General features: G+C 40.3%; 1 protein-coding gene across 1 annotated transcript in view; it reads right to left on the bottom strand.

Moving 5' to 3' along the window:
• ALDH1L2 (aldehyde dehydrogenase 1 family member L2) overlaps positions 1–19,966 on the bottom strand; it is a 43,803-nt gene that overhangs the window by 6,442 nt on the left and 17,395 nt on the right. The window contains exons 8-21 of the mRNA XM_079775096.1: positions 19,022–19,147; positions 17,925–18,016; positions 15,815–15,962; positions 13,856–13,975; positions 13,151–13,278; positions 11,222–11,372; positions 9,930–10,000; positions 9,743–9,848; positions 9,427–9,514; positions 8,809–8,902; positions 7,029–7,125; positions 6,079–6,177; positions 3,221–3,386; positions 1,042–1,147 (exon numbers count right to left, since the gene is read on the bottom strand). Of these exons, the coding sequence (XP_079631222.1) occupies positions 1,042–1,147; positions 3,221–3,386; positions 6,079–6,177; positions 7,029–7,125; positions 8,809–8,902; positions 9,427–9,514; positions 9,743–9,848; positions 9,930–10,000; positions 11,222–11,372; positions 13,151–13,278; positions 13,856–13,975; positions 15,815–15,962; positions 17,925–18,016; positions 19,022–19,147 (1,592 nt within the window). The remainder of the gene's footprint in view (positions 1–1,041; positions 1,148–3,220; positions 3,387–6,078; positions 6,178–7,028; positions 7,126–8,808; positions 8,903–9,426; positions 9,515–9,742; positions 9,849–9,929; positions 10,001–11,221; positions 11,373–13,150; positions 13,279–13,855; positions 13,976–15,814; positions 15,963–17,924; positions 18,017–19,021; positions 19,148–19,966) is intronic.

Below are 19,966 nucleotides of genomic sequence, written 5' to 3'. Positions count from 1 at the left end.
TCCTTCCATTTTGTGTCTTGTCTCTTTCTTTCTTTTATTTCTCAATCCCCAGCTCCTCTACTCGAAGAACCGGATCATCTCTCTTTCCGTGCTGGACGTGGAAAAGAAACCCCGCCACAACCCTGCCCTTGGCCCATACCCTGGTCTGTCTCCCATTAGATGGTCAGCTCCTTAAGGACAGGAACTGTGACTTATCTAGGCCTATGTCCCCAAAACATGGCTTCTTCTATCTGCATGTTTAACACAAGGCCTATCTGTGGGGGAGCTAATAACGAAAGGAAGGAGGTAATGGCATCCTTGAATCAGTTTGTCAAAGTTTACTCACTATAGCTTAGTGTCCCCCAAAGTCTTTTACAATGTCTATTAAAGACCAAGAAGTTCTTCTGAACTTTATATTCTGTTTCTTTCCACCTTATCACTGGTTGAAGGAAATCTAAAGTTAGAATTCAGAAGAATTTTGTGGCGTATATCATGAGTCTGTGGTATTAATCATTCTTATAGGAGCTCAGCTACCATACAGCCTTCTTTGATATGCTGAACACTTTGGAAAATTTCATGTGCTCTAACAAATCAGGATATCGTTTACAGTTGATTACATGGTGATTGTGGCTATTTATATAAGAAGCTAAGTATTGGGTTTTGGGGGGCATAATCCCCTAGGAAGGCAGCAGTCCTTTTTGGACAAAATCAGATTTCACAGATATGCTGCCTTCCCTAGGAATGTACATGTGAAAACCGGTTCTGTTGTTCTCAGTTATTTACCTTGTTCCAGAGACATTTCAAGTGTCAACTGTACAAAAACGAAAATTTGGTCAGCCGAAGTCCCATGTCAGCATTAACTTAGGAAGCAAAAGTATATTTCAATCAACATTAGTTAGCACTCTCTTCTCAATATTTAAGTCAACTATTCTTATAGTAGAGAATTCCATGTTCATTGATTTTTTAATGCTCTGTATATAGCTCAATGGCAGAATAATCATAATAAAAAACCCCCACAATGTATATAGTCAAAACCCATTAAATTGTGCCCAGAGAACATACCCATTTTGGAATTTAGAAATGACCATGATAGGCCCAAAGGATTCCTCTTTGGCCAGGTACATGTGGTCTTCCACGTCTGTGAACACAGTCGGTTCCATAAAAAAGCCTATTTGAAAAACAGAGGAAAAGAACGTCAATTATAGGTTAATCTTCAAGGAACAGTTCTTATTTAATTACATCACACATCTTTTTCTTCCCTCTGGGTCAGTGAAACCAAGAAAACTTTCATTTTCCTATTTGGCATTAGCATTCCTGGGTTCTTATATTTATAATGCTTTCATTACAAACATTTCAAACATATGTAAAAATAGACAATATAGTATCATGAATAGTAAAATAATTATTTCTTTATATTTTCTATATTTGACTCATTTTTTACTTGCTGAAATATCTTAGAGGAAATTCCAGAGATTACAACTTTGACCTCCAAGTATTTCAGTACAAATCTAAAAAATAAGGACATTTTCTTACATACTGCACAATACATTATCATACCTAACAAGTTCATGCTAATTTCTTATTCATCATTTACACTTCAATTTCTGATTGTCTGGAAAGATCTTGTTACAGTTGACCTGTTCAATTCAGGATTTAAATAAGTTCTACACATTGTATTAGGTTGTTAGATCTCTTGTGTCCTTTAATCTAGAATGTTTCCCCTTTATCCCTGCCCTTTATTTTTCATGCCATTGATGTATTAAACAGACCAAGTCACTTGCTGTATAGAATATCTTGCATTTTAGATTTGTCATTGCTTCCTTGGGATGATATTTAATTTGTTCTTCTATCCCCTGTATTTCACGTAAATGGAAAATTTGACCACAGGCATGGTTCGGTTCAGGTTAAATATTTTGGGCAAGAATACTTAACAGGTGGTGTTGCCCATTGCATCTGATAGGAGACACAGCGTATCCAGTCGCCCTGCTCTCCCTGCTGCTAAGATTGACCAGCGGTTCTAAGTGGTGACAACCTGACCCCTCCATTATAAAGCTGTGCTTTTCTCCTTCTGCTGGAAGCAATCTTGGGGGTGATACTTTGGAATCTTACAAATGCTCAGGTCCCCATCAACCTTTTACCTAACAACTTTAGCCTCTCTGATGATCATTGCCTGAATCAATTATTTCATTCAATTAGGGAGTGCAAATTGGTGATTTACTTATTTATTTTTGTTAATCCTCACTGAGAATATTTTTTCCATTGATTTGTAGAGAGACTGGAAGGGAGGGAGAAAGAAAGGGAGAGAGAGAGGGAGAGAGGGAAAGGGAGAGGGAAGGAGGGAGATAGAGAGAGAGAGAGAGAGAGAGAGAGAGAGAGAGAGAGAGACATTGATGTGAGAGAGACACATCGATTGATTGTCTCTTGCACTCACCCCGACTGGGGCCAGGGATTGAACCTGCAACCCAGGTATGTGCCCTTGATTGGGAATCGAACCTGCGACCCTTCAGTGCAGGGGTGAGTAGGGGGATGGGAGGGTTGTGTGGAGGGGGGAATTGTGGGAGGGTGCTCTAACCACTGAGACACATCAGCCAGGATGGTAAATTTTTTTTTATCCTATTATATTTTTCTAGATTATTTAGCAGGGATCCTTTTGCAAAAATAAAAAAGTCTCCTTTATCACCTATTCAGTTATCCAGAAATTCAGTTCTTACAGGAAATACATGGTAAATGTTGAATTTTTTTCACTTGTAATTGCCAATTTTCAGAGTAGGGTGTTGCCGCACAGTCTACCTACAGGAGTCAAAAATGAATTTTTGCAGTTGTTTGTCTTTTTCTCCTTTTGGGTATCATAACACTGAGCCATTCGTGTATTTCAGTAACAAGTACTGCTTTAGGCAAGAGGAACGACGCGTTCCCAGGCTCGGCTGCCTAAGATGACATCTCACAGTGCCAGGAAGAAAGATCAGCGGCTCTTGAGCAATGCAGACACCCATCACCCTTGCTTACTGCACCGCTCAGGGCCCGTCATATCTATTTCACGAGTGGATTTTCACAGCCTCGTATAGCAGGATGTGCACATCCCATCCCATTTCACACGGGAGGTTCAGAAACACTGTGTTTTTCTGCCACAGCTTATAAGTGGCCAAGCAGGAGCTAAAAGTTAATTCTTCTGACTTTTGAGGCAAGCTGGTGCTGCTATGAAAGCTGTTACCGTCTGTATGAACCTCGGAGGCGATCTTACCTGGCCTTGGAACTTGTCTCCCCCCGTACACCAGGGTGGCCCCCTCCTTCACGCCTGCTTCACAGTATTGAAGAAGCTTTTCCAGATGGGCTTTATGATTCTGGGGCCCGTGATCGGTAGATCGGTCAAGCGGATCACCAATTTTCATCTTTTTAATTTCTTCCACCTGTATGTCACCCAGTTCACAAAACACAATCGACTGTTAATAATAATAATGGGTATCCTTGACTGAACTTCTACCATGTGGTGGATGTTGCACTAAGCTGTTAAAAGATTTGCCATCATCTCATCTTCAAAGCAGCATTAGAAATGGGTATTTATTATTTCCATCTTACAGCTGAAGAAACTGAGGCTTAGAGAAGTTAAGTGACTTGCCCAAGGGCACACAACCACCAAATACTATAGTTTTGTTAAGCTCTGAACTACTGAGTTTTAACAGAACATAGCTACAAATACTATTTTTAAATTATCTCGAGAATCTATATGCATAACTCAGGGACACAGACAACAGAGTGATGAAGATCAGGGGAGGGGGGCAGAGGCTCGGTGGAAGTGGGCAAAGGGCAGGGAGGGGAATGGGGGACATCTGTGATAGCATCAACGGCAAAAAAATTACCCTGAATGTTAATCCATTAAAACAGTAAATCTGATGTTCTGGAATTTTATTAATACAGTGTGCTTACAGCCAGCTGGCCGGCCTGTGTCAGTGGTTGAGCACGGACCCATGAACTAGGAGGTCACAGTTTGATTCTCATTCAGGGAACATGCCTGGGTTGTGGGCTCAATCCCCAGTAAGGGGTGTGGGGGAGGCAGTCCATCTATGATTCTCATCATTGATGTTTCTAACTCTTCCTCTCCCTTTCTCTCTTTGAAATCAATAAAAACATATAATTTTTTTAAATGTAGTGTGCTTATACTCTTCATGACAAAAGAATTTCCAAATGGCCACATTGTTATCTCTTTTTCTCTCCCCAAGTGTGGCAGACTGGCCTTGTGAAATTCCCGTGGCACGGCCATGCCAGAGGAATTACTAGACTGTTTCAATGAAAAACCATCTTTATTGAACAATGTTCATCACTGGCATGTCTTTGTAATCACTTCTTGTACATCTCAATTTTCTTAATCTATTTATGCATTTTCTAATGTTAAGTCCAATTCTGGTAAGGAGAAAGAATGGGAGTAACTGGGACCCCACAGGCCCATGAATTTGAATTTAGACCTGGCAATAATCCCTCAGGAAGTGCTCAAAAAGATAACTGTTGAATGAATGAGTGAATGAATGAATGAATATAAATTGCATGTGTATAAAACATGTGTGTTGATGGATTGATATAGTCAATCCTTAACATTTCTGGTCTCAGAATTTGAAATTTCAACAAGTTATAGTTGTGAAAACGCATGACATGGTACTATAATTATTTTCCTGAGGCACAAAATTGCATTGCAGGGATATTTAGGAGGCAGCCACTGCCCACAACGTGCCTCTCCATCTGACTGCCTTGTTTTCTACTCTCATAAAGAAAGAATGTTTGCCTCTTAGGGGAATTGGCTTTGAAGAAAAAAAAAGCTGGGTGCTGGTTTTTCAAATATAAAACAAATTTATGATTACTATTACCATCATCCTATATAATAAAAGCTTGCTATGACGTGCACTGACCACCAGGGGGCAGACACTCCGACTGGTAGGTTAGCTTGCTGCTGGGGTCCAGCTGATCAGGACTTTGTGAGATGGGCTGGACACACGCTGGAGTCCTCCCACGGTCCCTCCCTGGCTGGCCAACCACCTGCATCCTTCCCTGGCCCTGATCGTGCACCAGTGGGGTCCCTCAGCCTGGCCTGCGCCCTCTCGCAATCCGGGACCCCTCAGGGGATGTCAGAGAGACAGTTTCAGCTTGATGGCAGAACAACTGGTTGCTATGATGCGCACTGACCACCAGGGGGCAGACTCTCAACACAGGAACTGCCCCCTGGTGGTCAGTGCGCTCCCACAGGGGAAGTGCTGCTCAGCCAGAAGCTGGGCTCACAGCTGGGGAGCACAGAGGCAGCGGCAGCGCTAAGGATGTCTAACATCCCCCGAGGACTCCTGGACTGCAAGAGGGCGCAGGCTGGGCTGAAGGACCCCCCCCCTCCAGTGCACGATTTTGTGCACCAGGCCTCTAGTAATAATATAATGTAGTTTAGTTTAGAGATTTTTTAGTCATAGAATTAATCTTAATAGTTCTATAAATGACTTTTAGTCTACTAGTGTATTTACAGAATTATGGCCAATCAATAGTGGGCATCAGTCTATCTATTGACCTCTCTCTCTTTCATCTATCTTGATGAAGGATATGGTATTTGTCCTGTTAACTGTGAACTGAGGATTTGTAAGGATTGAACAGTGTATCTCACATAGTTAATTTAGGGGTTTATAAAAACCTCAAGTGTCATGGATCTAAAATAGACGCTAAATGCAGAGCCAGGTATAGGTAATAACAGCTCTTAAGGGTTTTGTTTATACAGACCTATAACTTTTTACTATGAAAAATTACAAACACATATAAAAGTAGACAAATAATATAATAAAACTCCATGTACCCATCACCCAACTTCAACAATTGCCAATTCATGGCCAATTTATTCCACCCCTCACTCCCTCCCCTCCTGGGGAGCAGGAGGGAAGCAAAGTCTAGACATTATATAATTGAACCTATAAATATGTCACAAAGTGGCTCAAAAAGATAAGGACCGAATTGTTTTTTAAAAATATATAGGCACAGTACTATGGTCGCACCTAAAAAGTCACCAAGTCTCAGAAGCACTTTTTGAGTTTAAGCAATTTCTGTTCGACTCGCGGAGCCAATTTAAAGGCGCCTTACCACTCTTGTCACAAATTCATCGTGGATGGATTCTTCCACAAACAACCGCCCCGCTGCAATACAGTTCTCTCCTTTGTTGAAAAATACCGCTCCCATGCCCTTGGGCAGCAGAGGAGAAGAGATTGTTAACATTACTTGGGAAGTTGGGGTTGTGATAACATTGCACGTACAGAGAATAGAGGCTATGAAAGACAGCAGACAACAGAGAGGGCACAGACAAACACGACCCCTTGGCCGAGGTCGTGAGGAGCGCGGCTGGAGATACCCCGCTTTGATCTAGCATGCTTTCTGGGGTTTTGTTCCTCCTTTCCCTCCTTTGGTCCATGAGCACTTAGCAAAACAGTGTGTAAAAATAAGAACATACCACTAAGGACAGATTTTGTGTTGCAAGAAAGCCTAGATTATAAATTTAAATGTGGTGCTTGCATGTCAGATTTTGCTTCTGAGAGCTCTACATTCGTTTGTATAAATCATGATGTTTGGAAAGACTCCCCTGCCCCCAAGTTTTAAAAACATCTTAATGAGACAAATTATAAAGACATTATTTTAAGAATAAAGTGCTCTGAGTGTTCCCAGATCTAAGCATAAAGAGGATAGTTTCTGAAATGACGAGACAAAGCTAAATCTCACTTTAAGATTTCTGATGAGCTTCCCAGTGACATCACTAGCTTCCCTCTGTCATGATCAACTGACTTATTTCCCCTGGGCACCTTGCCTGCCTATCCGCTTCACAACCCATCAAGTGAATACTTGACTAGTATTTCTTCTTCTCTGTGCTTTTTTGTTTGGTTCTAATTAATAAAGATTAAAGTTTCTAAATTTGCATTTTTATAGGGTATTGTAAATAAATACAAATTGTATACTTGGAAAAACAAGATTTCTGATGAGCAATGAGGTGAAATGTGTTTTAGAAATAGGCACTTATTTAGTTGGATTTGACCCACTCTTACCATTCGCACAGCTTTGTCAATTTCACAGTCATTGAATATTATAAGTGGGGATTTGCCACCAAGTTCAAGAGAAACTTTCTTTAAGTTGCTCGCAGCACTAGAGAAAAATAAATGGGAAATGAGCATTTAGTCTCTCTCTCTCTCTCTCTCTCTCTCTCTCTCTCTCTCTCTCTCTCTCCCCCTCCCTCTCTCTCTCTCCTTCCACCATAAATTACCACTTGACATAGAAAACATAATTGAGCCTCAGAAATATTCAGAAACTTATGCAAAGACAGAACAAGAATGGTTGAATGGTGATAATTGTTGAAGCTGGGTGGTGAGCACATGGAAGTTCATTATGCTATTCTTTGTGTTTTGAATATATGAGAAATTTTTCATAATGAAAGTTTTGTTTTAAATTCTGTGGTAAATGACTAGAGATCCTTATAGGAAAATTCAGATTATTTAAGTATAATAATTTTGGTTACATAAAGGCCTGGCAAGGAATTTAGCCTCAAGCCAGATTACTGGAGCATTGGAAAAAAAATATATAAATATAGATTTTTAGAAGTAATTGTTTATTTTCCCTTTCTTGCAGTAGTAGTATTTAAAACATTTTTAAACTTTAAAGAAATGCAGAAATAAGGGGAAAAAATTCCATGGCTCAATGACTTTTTTTTTTTTACCATTTTGATATAGTTTTTTCTGGTCTGTGCCCAACCATAGCCTTTGCCTTATTTAACATAGTTGGGAATCACCCAATATATACAATTTATAGCTTATTTTCCTTTCCATTTACCATTTTAACAACACTTCTCACTGTTATTAAAATGTTCCATGAACATGAGTGCACAGTATTCTGTTATGTTGACTTCCTTTAACCATTGCCTTATTTTGAACATTTAGATTATTTGCAATTAAACATTTTAAAAAATATGTTTTTATTGATTGTAGAGAGAGGAATGGAAAGGGAGAGACAGACACATCAAAGATGAAAGCAAATCATCAATTGGCTGCCTCCTGCACGCCCCCTACTGGGGATTGAGCTGGCAACCCGGGAATGTGCCCTGACCAGGAATTGAACAATGACCTCCTGGTTCCTAGGTCAATACTCAACCACTGAGCTACACTGGCTGGGCAGATTATTTGAAAATTTTATTTTTAATTTTTAAAAATATGTTTTTATTGATTTTTGTTAGAGAAAGAAGAAGGGAGAGGGGGAGAGAGAGAGGAATATCAATGTGAAAGAGAAACATCAAGTGGTTTCCTCCCGCATACACCTGGACCAGGGACCAGGAATCAAACACACAACCTGGGTATGTGCCCTGACCAGGAATGGAACCAGCATAGGATGATATTCAAGCAACCAAGCCACACTAACCTGGGAGATTATTTGTAATTTTTTTAAAAAAAAACACCAATGTTACTGCTTTTTAGAAATTTATTTTATTAATAATCCAGATTTGTCATTTATATGTCTTTTTGGCTTCTTACTTATGCTCCAAAAACAATTTGGGCCACAGATCTAGTACAGAAAATGTTTTGTGTTGGATTGTTAAAGCTGCCAGTTGGGTGTAGAGTTTCACTATGGCTCTAGTTTTATTGACTGTGGGCTTTTACACTTTGGAAGGTATTTTATTATACTCACACATGTCAATGCCCTGCAGTGATAAGTAGATTTCTCTTCTAAATCTGAGGTGATTTTTCTTCCTCCCAAAGCACCCTATTCCAAGAAGCAAAAGCTAAACCAAAAACCTGGTTTGGCAGCATCTACAACAAACTGACATATTGAAACCAATACCTCCTCATGATCTGTTTGCCAATAGGAGTGGAACCAGTGAAACCAAGTTTGCGGATGTCGGGATGTTCAGATAGGCGTTGTCCTGCTACGCCACCTGTAGAATTAGGGGATCCAACGTGATTTAAAACATTAGTCAAGTTCTGATGGCCCGGGTGGCTTTGAATTCATTGAAGGAGATTTCTAAACTCTCATTTGAATCTTAGTTTTACATTTTCTGTATTAATTATAAGCTGACAAAAATCTAAATAATGTCCTCCATACAATTGTCATCCCTGCCCCCTACTCCAAAAGATGGGGAAGCCTTGTTGTTGTTTTTAAATTTCCAAAATAGTTTTTAAAAATTGGAATGGGCCACCTTAGGGTAGTTTTACAATGCTGTACTATTTCTACCCCCTCCCCGCGCCCCCCCGCCCCCCCGCCCTACTCATGCACCATTATGTTTCCATTTTAAGATTTTAGGGCATGATCAGTATATTTATTCTTAAGTTAACTGTTCGGTAAACAGTATTTAGGTTTAATATAGTTACAATTCAGGACAGACTCCAGTGGGAAAACAGCCACTCCGCTACCGCCGTACCATTCATTAACTAGAGTGAAAAGGGTCTTTTGGTGGCTTACCTGAGCCCGGAATGATGTTGATTACCCCCTTGGGAAAGCCTGCTTTCACAGAGAGCTCTGCAAACTTCAAAGCAGTCAAGGGCGTGACCTGAGCAGAAGCAGACGGCAATGACCTTCTTCAGACTCTGCCCTGTCCCTTAGATCAGGACCGAGCTTTTCATCTATGGCCGCACTAAGGGCTCATTTTATTTTTTTTCTTTTATTTTGACATAAGTACAGCAAAGTTGCAAAACGGGCACAAAGAATGCAGGTCTCTGACTTTAAGCAGACCGGAGAGGAGGGGCGTCTTAGGAGCCAGCAGCCCCCGGCGTCTTACCTGCGCTGGCTTGAGCACTAAGGTGTTGCCTGCTGCCAGACATGCAGCACTCTTCCAGGCCAGCATCATCAGCGGGTAATTCCAGGGGATGATAATGGCACAGACACTGTGGAGGGAGAAAGTCCACATCCTTGGTCGTCTCGAAGCAGCATAAGTCACTCAGAGACGCTTGCTTCCCTTGTCTTACCCAAGCGGCTCCTTCCTGGTGAAGGTCAGGTTGCGATTTGGACGGGCCTGGTTGATGGGAATGGTAGAACCCTAAGGAACAAAAGAGGTTGACACTCATTTCACGCTGTGAAATGAGTGAATTCAATCTGTTTCAGAATAGATTAGAGATTTGAGGATATCATAGGTGGTTTAACATTTGTTCCCTTTAATCTCAAAGAATCCGTTTTCTGTCTGCCTCTCTTGTTTTTCCTAGCTTACAGGAAAAGACAGTGTTCTGTTGATAAGAAATATATCCACATCAAGAAAGGAACTTCTATTCATTTCTTGAAAGAATCGAGGCATGGGAGAAAAAGCGTAATTCTAATTTATTCACCTCCATTCCAATTTCTTGGCATGGTAGAGAATGTTAATTGCTTGCCCAATATTCATTATCCCCTTTTTCCTTATTAATGATGGGGATGGCAATATCTATACTAATAAAAGGGTAATATGCTAATTAGACTGGGAGACCTTCTGGACAAAGCCATGGTGGCAGGACTGAGGCAGAGGTGATTAGGGGCAATCAGGCCAGCAGGGGAGAGAAGTTGGGGGTGATCAGGCTGGCAGGGGAGGGAAGTTGGGGGCAAGCAGGCCAGCAGGGGGGGCAGTTGGGGGTGAGCAGGCTGGTGGGGGACAGTTGGGGGCAATCAAGCCAGCAGGCAGAGTGGTTAGGGGCGATCAGGCAGGCAGGCAGGTTAGCAGTTAGGAGCCAGCAGTCCTGGATTGCGAGAAGGATGTCCGACTGCCGGTTTAGGCCCTGGGATCGGGCCTAAACCGACAGTCGGACATCCCCTGAGGGGTCCCAGATTGGAGAAGATGCAGCCCGGGCTGAGGGACACCCCCTCACCCCCGTGCACGAATTTCGTGCACTGGGCCACTAGTGCTCAGATAAAAAACTTGCCCAGTTTTCATGGAGGACAGGGATGGTCAATGGAAGATGTAAGCACAAGGCATTGAGAGGGGAAAGAGCACAGCTCACACAAGTGCTGTTTTACTGTTCCTCCCACTGCTTCCTTCTTCCTGCTCAGAATGTTGCTGACATGGCTGGCACTGCAGTGACTATCATGAGACAATCCCACGAGTGAAGATCACAGGGTACTAAGGACGGCCCGGTAGAGAGAGAAGAAACCTTCATCTCACCTACTAGACCTGATTGCCTGCCTTTGGACTCCTACACAAGGGGTGGCTGTGACACAGTGTCCTTACCAACTAATCAATGTCCATCCCTTTTCCTTTCGGAATCATCTATACGGAGACAACATTTGCGCTCACCTGGATTTTGTCGCACCAGCCAGCAAAGTATCTGAATGTTTGCACAGACATGCCAATGTGAGTCTTGAGAGCCAAGGTGTAGACCGCGCCAGAATCGAGGGCTTCAATGGTTGCCAGCTCTTCTTGGTTCTCTTCCAGTAGGTCTGCAAGTCTGTAAGGTCAGAGAAAGAAATCCATCCAACAAATGCTCATTGAACCCCTATGTTGTATAAGGCACCCGCCTAAGGGCCGAGAATTCAGAGGCGAACATAATTGGACCAGGTCTCTGTCCTCATGGAGAATATAAGAAGACAGACATTAAACAAATAATGTTGTAAATCATTTGTTTCAAGAGTTACAAGAGAAGCAGAGGGTGTTGGAAGCCTGTACAATTTGCCTCATAAATGTACAAGAGGTAGAACAGTGATTGAGCCAAGGAGATCAATGATAGAAATCAGTGGGCTTGTGGATAGTTCATGAACATACAGGGAGATGTTAGGGTGCAACCCACAGCCCTGGAGAATCCATGAACACGTGAGGATTTCTGGTTGGTACAGAATTATTTCCAACACTAACTGAAAAGGAAAAGCTAGAAATAGATGGAATAAATTACAGACACCACAACAGATTTCTGTTTGGTGTCCAATTTCTGTGGGACGATAAGTCTAGGACTATCTAATGACTATGAAACAGTAAAAATTCATCTTTTTTGTTCACTTTGGCTACTTGCTTTCCTATAGTAGTTGTCTGAGCTGTCTCCCCTCTAGACCATTCCAAAGTCAGGCATGAAACCCCCGACCCCAGTGTTTCTTCAGATCGTGCTCTAAGAGATCTTTTGACCAAGGTCAGCTATTTGGCTTAGGTAAGCAGAAATCTTAATTTATGATCAAATTGAATTATTCTCGACATACTCAGTTATCAACTTATAATACCCTTTCAGGCCTTACTATTTCCCTTCATTACTTTTGTTTCCTACACATAAAGGAGGTTTAATTTTTATCTTTGAAAATCACAGGGCCCGGCCGGTGTGGCTCAGTGGTTGACCATCGACCTATAAACCAGGAGGAGGTCACAGTTTGATTCCTGGTCGAGGCATATGCCCAGGTGGCAGGCTCAATCCCCAGTAGGGGGTGTGCAGGAGACAACCGATTAATGATTCTCTCTCATTGGTGTTTCAATCTCGTTCTTCCTCTCCCTTCTTCTCTGAAAGCAATAAAATATATATGTATGTATGTGTGTGTGTGTGTGTGTATATATATATATATATATATATATATATATTTTTTTTTTTTTTTTTTAAGAAAATAACAGGGTGCTGGATATTCTCCATTTATGGCTGTTATTCATTCTCCACCCTGCTCTGTGGCCTGGGAGGATGACCTTCATAGACTACATCACTTGGCTTCCTTGCCCTCTTGCTGGGTTTGGCCAATGAGAGTCCAACGGGCGGCACTCCCAGAAGACTGGTGAACTAGAGGCAAAAGTGGCTGGGAATTGGAATCCCCCGGCTGCCTCAGAGATGGGCTGCGGTTCAGCAGCTGCTGTGTCCCCCAACCAAAACCACCATGGTGTGGTCTTCTCCCATAGCTTTAGACCTTACCAGAATCTAGTACCAGCCCCTTCCTCTGTCCTTGGAGTAGTGGTAGCTGCCCCCTGTTGCTGCCCTTGCCTGGGTACTTCATTATCCCTTGACCTTGGCTACATCTTGGTAAAGAGTCTTTTATTAAACTTCTTTTCCTACTGGGACCTTGAATGGTACAAAGAATAATACAAAAGTCGGGAACGCACATATATGAAATTTTGTATGATATAAATAACAGAAGGCATGTTATGTAATAGGTGCATATTAGGATGCTTTGAAGAAATGTTTTAAATCTTGGCAATGTTAGTCAATATCAACGTTCGCAGACTTGGCTTCCTTGCCCACTTACTGGGTTTAAAAAAACATACCTGTACATCAACCTTCCTCTTTCTCTTGCATTCATTCTTCCCCATTCACCATTTTCAAAGGCATCTTTGGCTGCTGCTACTGCTTTATCAACATCCACCAAAGAAGCATAGGATACTTTGCATATTGTCTATTTCAAGATGAGTAAATATAGGCTAAAGGTTATTTTACAGTGAGATATATGAATATGCTTCTTTGAATTAATTTATTATAAAATCCAGAGAATTTTATGATGGAAACCCAATACATCCAGTAATAGAGTAACAAAAAAAGGAGACCCCCCAAAACAATTTTAACATGAAAGTTGTGAGCCTGAAATTCATGTCACACTACATTATGCAAAGACTCATTTAGGAAAACTACAACTATTTCTTCTAGTGCCTTAGGGAAGTTGAGTTTCTTGCCATGGAGCTTGCAAAGTTTGAAGAATTTCCCCACAGCTTTATTGTGTAGGTGTGCCTCTGATGTGTATATGCATCTGTCTAAATTCGTCATAAATATTCATTCTATAAAATAGGCTACCATAGTTAACAGCAGCCAGGACCGGCATGGAATAGTTGAAAAGAATGCAAGAAGTACATTTATATGAAGTGCTCGGAGGCAGAGTGATAGAATAAAGTAACTTCTGGAGACTGTCTGTCTGACAACTGTGTATAAACTAAAAATCCATGACCAGTGGTCACTATGCCCACTGAGCGATTACTCACAGAGCCGTCTGTTGGGTTGATAGTGTCGTAAGTCTTTCCATCTTCAGCATCTGTGAACTGTCCATTTATGAAACACTGATATGGCATATTTACTGTCATTTCATTGACTTCCTTGGAAACCTAAGAGAGAGTTATATTAATAGATTCAGTGGATTTCTGTGCTTACCCATTTGATACTGACTAGCAAAAAAGAAGCTATTCACTAGTGCAGAGGGAGAAGTTAAGTCCGTGGGATTCTAGTTCCTACTTTCCAAAGAGACAAGTATATGTAAGATCTGGGCCTCATGATGTTCAGGTTGGCTACTGATGCAGGAGGTTGGCATCTGTGATGATGGAAGTGCTTGAGGCTGGGCTTTAAGATCTGAATTTTTCCTTCCACAGATGAAGAACAGTAACACACAAGACCTCCAGGTAATGGAAACAGTACCATCTAGTGGCAACACCTATGGAGTGCAGCCATTGCTTTCATTTAAGCCTTGAAATTGCCTTTATCAATAGGTTTCCTTTTACATTGGTGCCATTTTGAGTTTCCTTTCCTTATGTTCCTCCCCATTTCCACTTTCTCTCTCTTACATGTGTTGCCTAAATTGTACTCTCCACAATTAGCTAACAAGTGCTGAAAGAAAAGACTGTCAACCAAAAATTCACTTTACAGCAAAAAATACCCTCCAAGAACAAATGAGAAATTAAGTCGTTCCCAAACGAACAAAAACTGAGACAATTCATTGCTATCACATTGCCCTTTAAAGAAGTAGTTGTCCTTCGGGATGAAATGATAGGACACAAAACAGTAACATGAAGAAATAAAGAACACTGATAAAGGTAAATACAAAAGTCAGAATAAATGTAAAAAATGACTGCATGAAGCAGTAATTATAAAATGATGTTGTGACTTTATAATGTATAAAGTTGTAATTTACATAACAATAGTAGCAAAACTGAAGATTAGGGAGCAGAGTATGTTGCAGCAAATTAAGTTGGAATTAATCTGAATAGGAATGTTTTAAGCAAAAATGTCCATTGTAATCCTCAAGGCAACTACTAAGAAAATAATCAAAAGTATATAGTAAAAGTAACAATAAGGGATTAAGCTGGCACACTAGACAACATCCATTTAATGCAAAAGGAAGCAGTAAAGACAGAATAGAGGAAAAAAGGCTTAAGACAAGACATATAGAAGCACACGTAGCAAAAAAGAAATAGATAAATTAGACTTAATTAAATTTTAAAACTTTTGTGTGTCGAAGGACACTATCAAAAAAGTAAAAAGAAAGCCCACAGAATGGGAGAAAATATTTACATATCATATATCTGATTAGGGTGAAAATATATAAGGTCTCTTAAACCTCAAAAATTAACAAGACAAACTCCCAGTTGAAAAATAGGCAAAAGATTTGAATAGATATTTCTTCAAAGAAGATATACAAATAGCCAATAAGCACACGAAAAGGTGTTCATCACTAGTCATTAGGGAAATGGAAATTAAAACCACAATGAAATACCAGGTCACACCCATTAGGACAGCAAAAATAGAAAAGACAGAAAATAGCAAATAGCAAATGTTGGTGAGGACATGGAGAATTAAACTTTCCTAAATTGCTAGTGGGATTGTAAATGGTGTAGCTATTGTGGAAAAGAGTTTGGTGGTTCCTCAAAAAAGTGAAACATATGACTCATCAATTCCACTCCTAAATATATACCCAAGAGAACTGAGAATATATGTGCACACAAAATCTTATAGTAGTATGTACTATGTTTTCCCTATATATACATACCTATGACTGGGAATCGAACCATGTCCTCCTGGTTCAATGGTTGATGCTCAACCACTGAGCCACACTGGCTGGGCTGAATTATATCTTAATACAACTGTTATTTTAAAAACAAGTGGATGAAAGATATGTCACTTTTAATAGTATAGGAATCTTAATGATTTAGATTTAAACACCATAGACTTACATAATCCACTACTAGCTCTTCTTCCTGATCTTCTCCTCTCATTTTCCTCACGACTTTTTGGATGAAATCTTCAAACTTAGTGGCCATATAGACATCTTCATTCTGTAACTGAAGCCCACCACATTTCTGTCTGATCTCTTCAACCAGCCTTAAAGTAAGAACCAGCTCCTGTTACTCACATTTGTTAAAGGATTTAGGGGATCTGTGTAATTATTGTTGTCAAGTTGTTTCAAAGTAAAACATGTCACATGCCTATATATGTCTAATGAAGTCTTCTATGGTAGTAATCAGAATAATTGATAAGAATAGAAGAAAAAAAACTAAAAAGCTATGTGGAAGGACAATGGCAATTCTTTATACATGCCTAAGGAGAAAAGAAAGCAAGGCAAAAATATTTTAATTACTTGTAATATAAGCAAGATAATAAGGAGCTCATAAAATCAGTTCCTTTTCTTTCAAATGTAGTCAAGGAGTAATAAAATAAAGGAAATTTCCTAACTGTAAAGATTATGAGAAATACAAGTCATATTATAGAATATGTTCTCTAGATTACATGTAAGAATAAAACAAACATTTGTTTGTATTACATGGTTAATGTAGCTATTAATTAGAACCATAGGTCAATATAATATCTGAAATCTTTTCCAATCCTTTGACTTTTCACTGCTGATTTTTCAAAATACAGCTGTTATTTAACATTTCTTGAATAGCAACGGTGAACTAGATGCACTATAGAAAGCCTACCACAGTTGTTGTTCAGTCATTTATCCTCTAAAAGAGATGAGATGCCTTGGTAGTTCAAGATAATAATATCAGATGATTATGGTAAGCCAGACACTCAAACAGGAAATGGGTAATTCCTGCAAGAGTATTTTGCTGGCAAAAAAAAAGTACTAAAAGTACAGTACTGAAATCTTTAGTTGAGCAAGTTAGAAATTTCTGGGAAGTCATGAGTCATAGCTGAGAAATTTGTAATTTGAAGAACCAAAACTCTTGACTTTTGATAAAAAGTCATTTGCTCTTGAGTTACTGAACTACAAAAGCTTCATGAATGAAGGGATCTTGTCTTATTGATGACTGCATCCCCACTGAAAAACAACTGTTCCTGATATATAGTAAGTGTTCAATAGATGTTGTTAAATAAATGAAAGAATAAATGAGTAAACAGAATATTTATCAAGAACACACTCGCTTTGCTGACATGAAAGATTGTGTCAAGAGGAGTGACATTGTTTACCTTGTTTAGTTCGTGGCTATAGCGTCAAAGAAAAAAACAACTCTGGCCTTGGCCGGCATGGCTTAGTGGTTGAGCGTCAACCTATGAATCAGGAGGTCACAGTTCAATTCCCGGTCAGGGCATATGCTCAGGTCGTGGGCTTGATCCCCAGAGTGAGGCGGGCAGGAGGCAGCTGATCAATGATTCTCTCTCATCATTGATGTTTCTATCTTTCTCTCCCTCTCCCTTCCTCTCTGAAATCAATAAAAATAAAATAAAAACAACACCGTTGCAACTTTCCACTATTAGGATCCTGGTACACTTCGTGCCAAAGATGGGGTTTCTAGGACTCTAGCCCTTTCAACTTGCTGTAATCCTCTGTAGAGAAATTCTGACTATAGGTTGATGATCCTTATTCTCACAAGTAGCCTGGTAATCCTCATTCTAGATCGACCTTATTGGGCATTTTGGGAGGATAGGAAAAAACTATTTTGGTGGGAAGTGTAATTAAGGTCAGGTATCCTTCTGGATCAGACTATGAAAGAAATTCCTGATTAACATTTTCACCTGGAATATCCCAATTCCAATGTCAAATTAGAAGAAAATCAGCTAAGAAATATAAAGACACATTTGTAAAGAAAACAAACAATTAGAAGGATTGCTTTTCTGGGTATATAGGACATATGAAAATTACTTCTGGATAACAACGAAGAGAAGGAAACAAATATATGTGTTTGACCATGGAAACAAACCAAACAAAAAAGATGAAGAGAAACATAGCAGACAGGTAGGATAAAGTAATAACATCCAGAACAAGGGATTTAGATTTAATTTTCAAAGTCACACTCAGAATCCCTCGTGGACGGATGTGAATGAATAAGGTGGTGGTTTTACCTGACAACATCCATTGAGCTTGCTCCAGATTTAAAGAAGTCTGTTGAGTCTTCAATAACAGGAACGTTGCTTAAAATTCCAGCCCAGATGACCTACACCATAGGAATAACTTTTATGAGGGCTGTACCATGTAGAACACTGGCAGAGACTGGCTGGCTCCTCAGGAAACCGATTTCTTCTTCATCTTGGATATGTGGCATGACTTCCTTCCTTAGCATCTCTTCAAGTTAGATGCAGCTGTAAGACTGTCAATCTAGCCCAGTGGTCGGCAAACTGTGGCTCGCAAGCCACATGCGGCTCTTTGGCCCCTTGAGCTTTTAGCAAAGGCCAGCTTAGGAGTACCCTAATTAAGTTAATAACAATATACCTACCTATATAGTTTAAGTTTAAAAAATTTGGCTCTCAAAAGAAATTTCAATTGTTGTACTGTTGATATTTGGCTCTGTTGACTAACGAGTTTGCCGATCTAGCTCAGTGGTCGGCAAACTTATTAGTCAACAGAGCCAAATATCAACAGTACAACGATTGAAATTTCTTTTGAGAGCCAAATTTTTTAAACTTAAACTTCTTCTAACGCCACTTCTTCAAAATAGACTCGCCCAGGCCGTGGTATTTTGTGGAAGAGCCACACTCAAGGGGCCAAAGAGCCGCATGTGGCTCGCGAGCCACAGTTTGCCGACCACGGATCTAGCCAATGAATCTGAGTAGATGGGATCTGCATTCCAGTCTTGGCCCTTGAAAAGCTTCCCTCACACAATTTTCTATGCTCTTTTGCCCTTCTGGGCTGTCTGGAATGGAGATGACTCCCCTTGGAGATAGCAGACCCCCTGAGTCCCTGAATAAGTCAATCCCTAATCCTCATGTTCCAGCTTTCCCCCTAATTCCTATGCCAACCTGAAATTGCCTTGGATGATTTATGTGAGTGAAAAATAAATCCGCATATAAATTTTGGGGTTGACTTCTTATTGTAGCTAATACAAAAAAAAAAAAGAGGAAATAAACTTCCATCTCCACTAGTTGGAGTACTGATGGTACCACATACAAAAATGCTTCACTTTTCCAAGGCAGGAGAAATAGTGCGGACATTACATGCTCACCTTGATGGTCTCCGCCACCTTCATCTCTTCGGCTGTAAGTTCTACCACTGATGTCTCACCCGCTGAAAAGTAGCGAGAGGCAGGAATCATTTTTCCATCTTCAAACTGTAGATTTCTCACCATCAGCTACAAAATAGCAACAAAATAAGGAGAAGAGTTGAGGGTTCGGGCAATTCAAAAGTGAGGCTGGTAGAAGAAGGAATCATATATTTAAGGAGTAGATTTATTTGGCAAATGCAAACATATGGATGAAGACGACTTACCATTATGTGTAAAGGGACTGAAATAGTATTTTAACAATGGCAGCAGAAAGAAGACCGTTAAATCTAGGAGTAGATACATCCCAAAATGGATAATAAGCCCCTGAAAAATTGACATTTGATGTGGGTATTTGAAATAAAATCTACTATAACTACCGCCACTGCCATTATCTGAACACTTACTCCAACATGCAGATGTATGTATGTATATGCTTAGTATGCATATGCTGAAGTATCTTATTTAATCTCATAACTCCCGATGGAGGCAGGTGCCATTATTAGCTCTATTTTATTGATGGGGAAATGAGGTTACTGAGGGTAAGTAATTTGCCCAATGCCACACAGCTAATAAGTAACAGAGCTGGGGTTACAACCCAGAACTAGCTGGACCCTGAAGCCTGAAATATTAATAACTGATCTATCTTGCAAGCTAGCAGAGAATATCTGTCATGTGGCAAATTCCCTTTTGCTTTCTTCATGGGGAAGCTGCCCACAAGCCCACTGAAGCCAGAGCCCACACTCCCAAGCACAGGGAGTGTGGGTGGGCACCTGCCTGGTGAGGCAGAGGCAATGAGCATCTAAAAGAGGACCACATCCATCTCATTTGATCCTCCCAGACTCTGGCAGTGGGAAGGCAGACAGATGGGATTACTCTCTCTGTTTCATAAATGGGGAAACTGAGACG

This window comes from Cnephaeus nilssonii (assembly GCF_951640355.1).
Source record: "Cnephaeus nilssonii genome assembly, chromosome: 6".
NCBI lineage: Eukaryota > Metazoa > Chordata > Mammalia > Chiroptera > Vespertilionidae > Cnephaeus > Cnephaeus nilssonii.
Note: the sequence above shows the minus strand (reverse complement) of the source record. Positions and strands in the feature narration are given on the sequence as shown.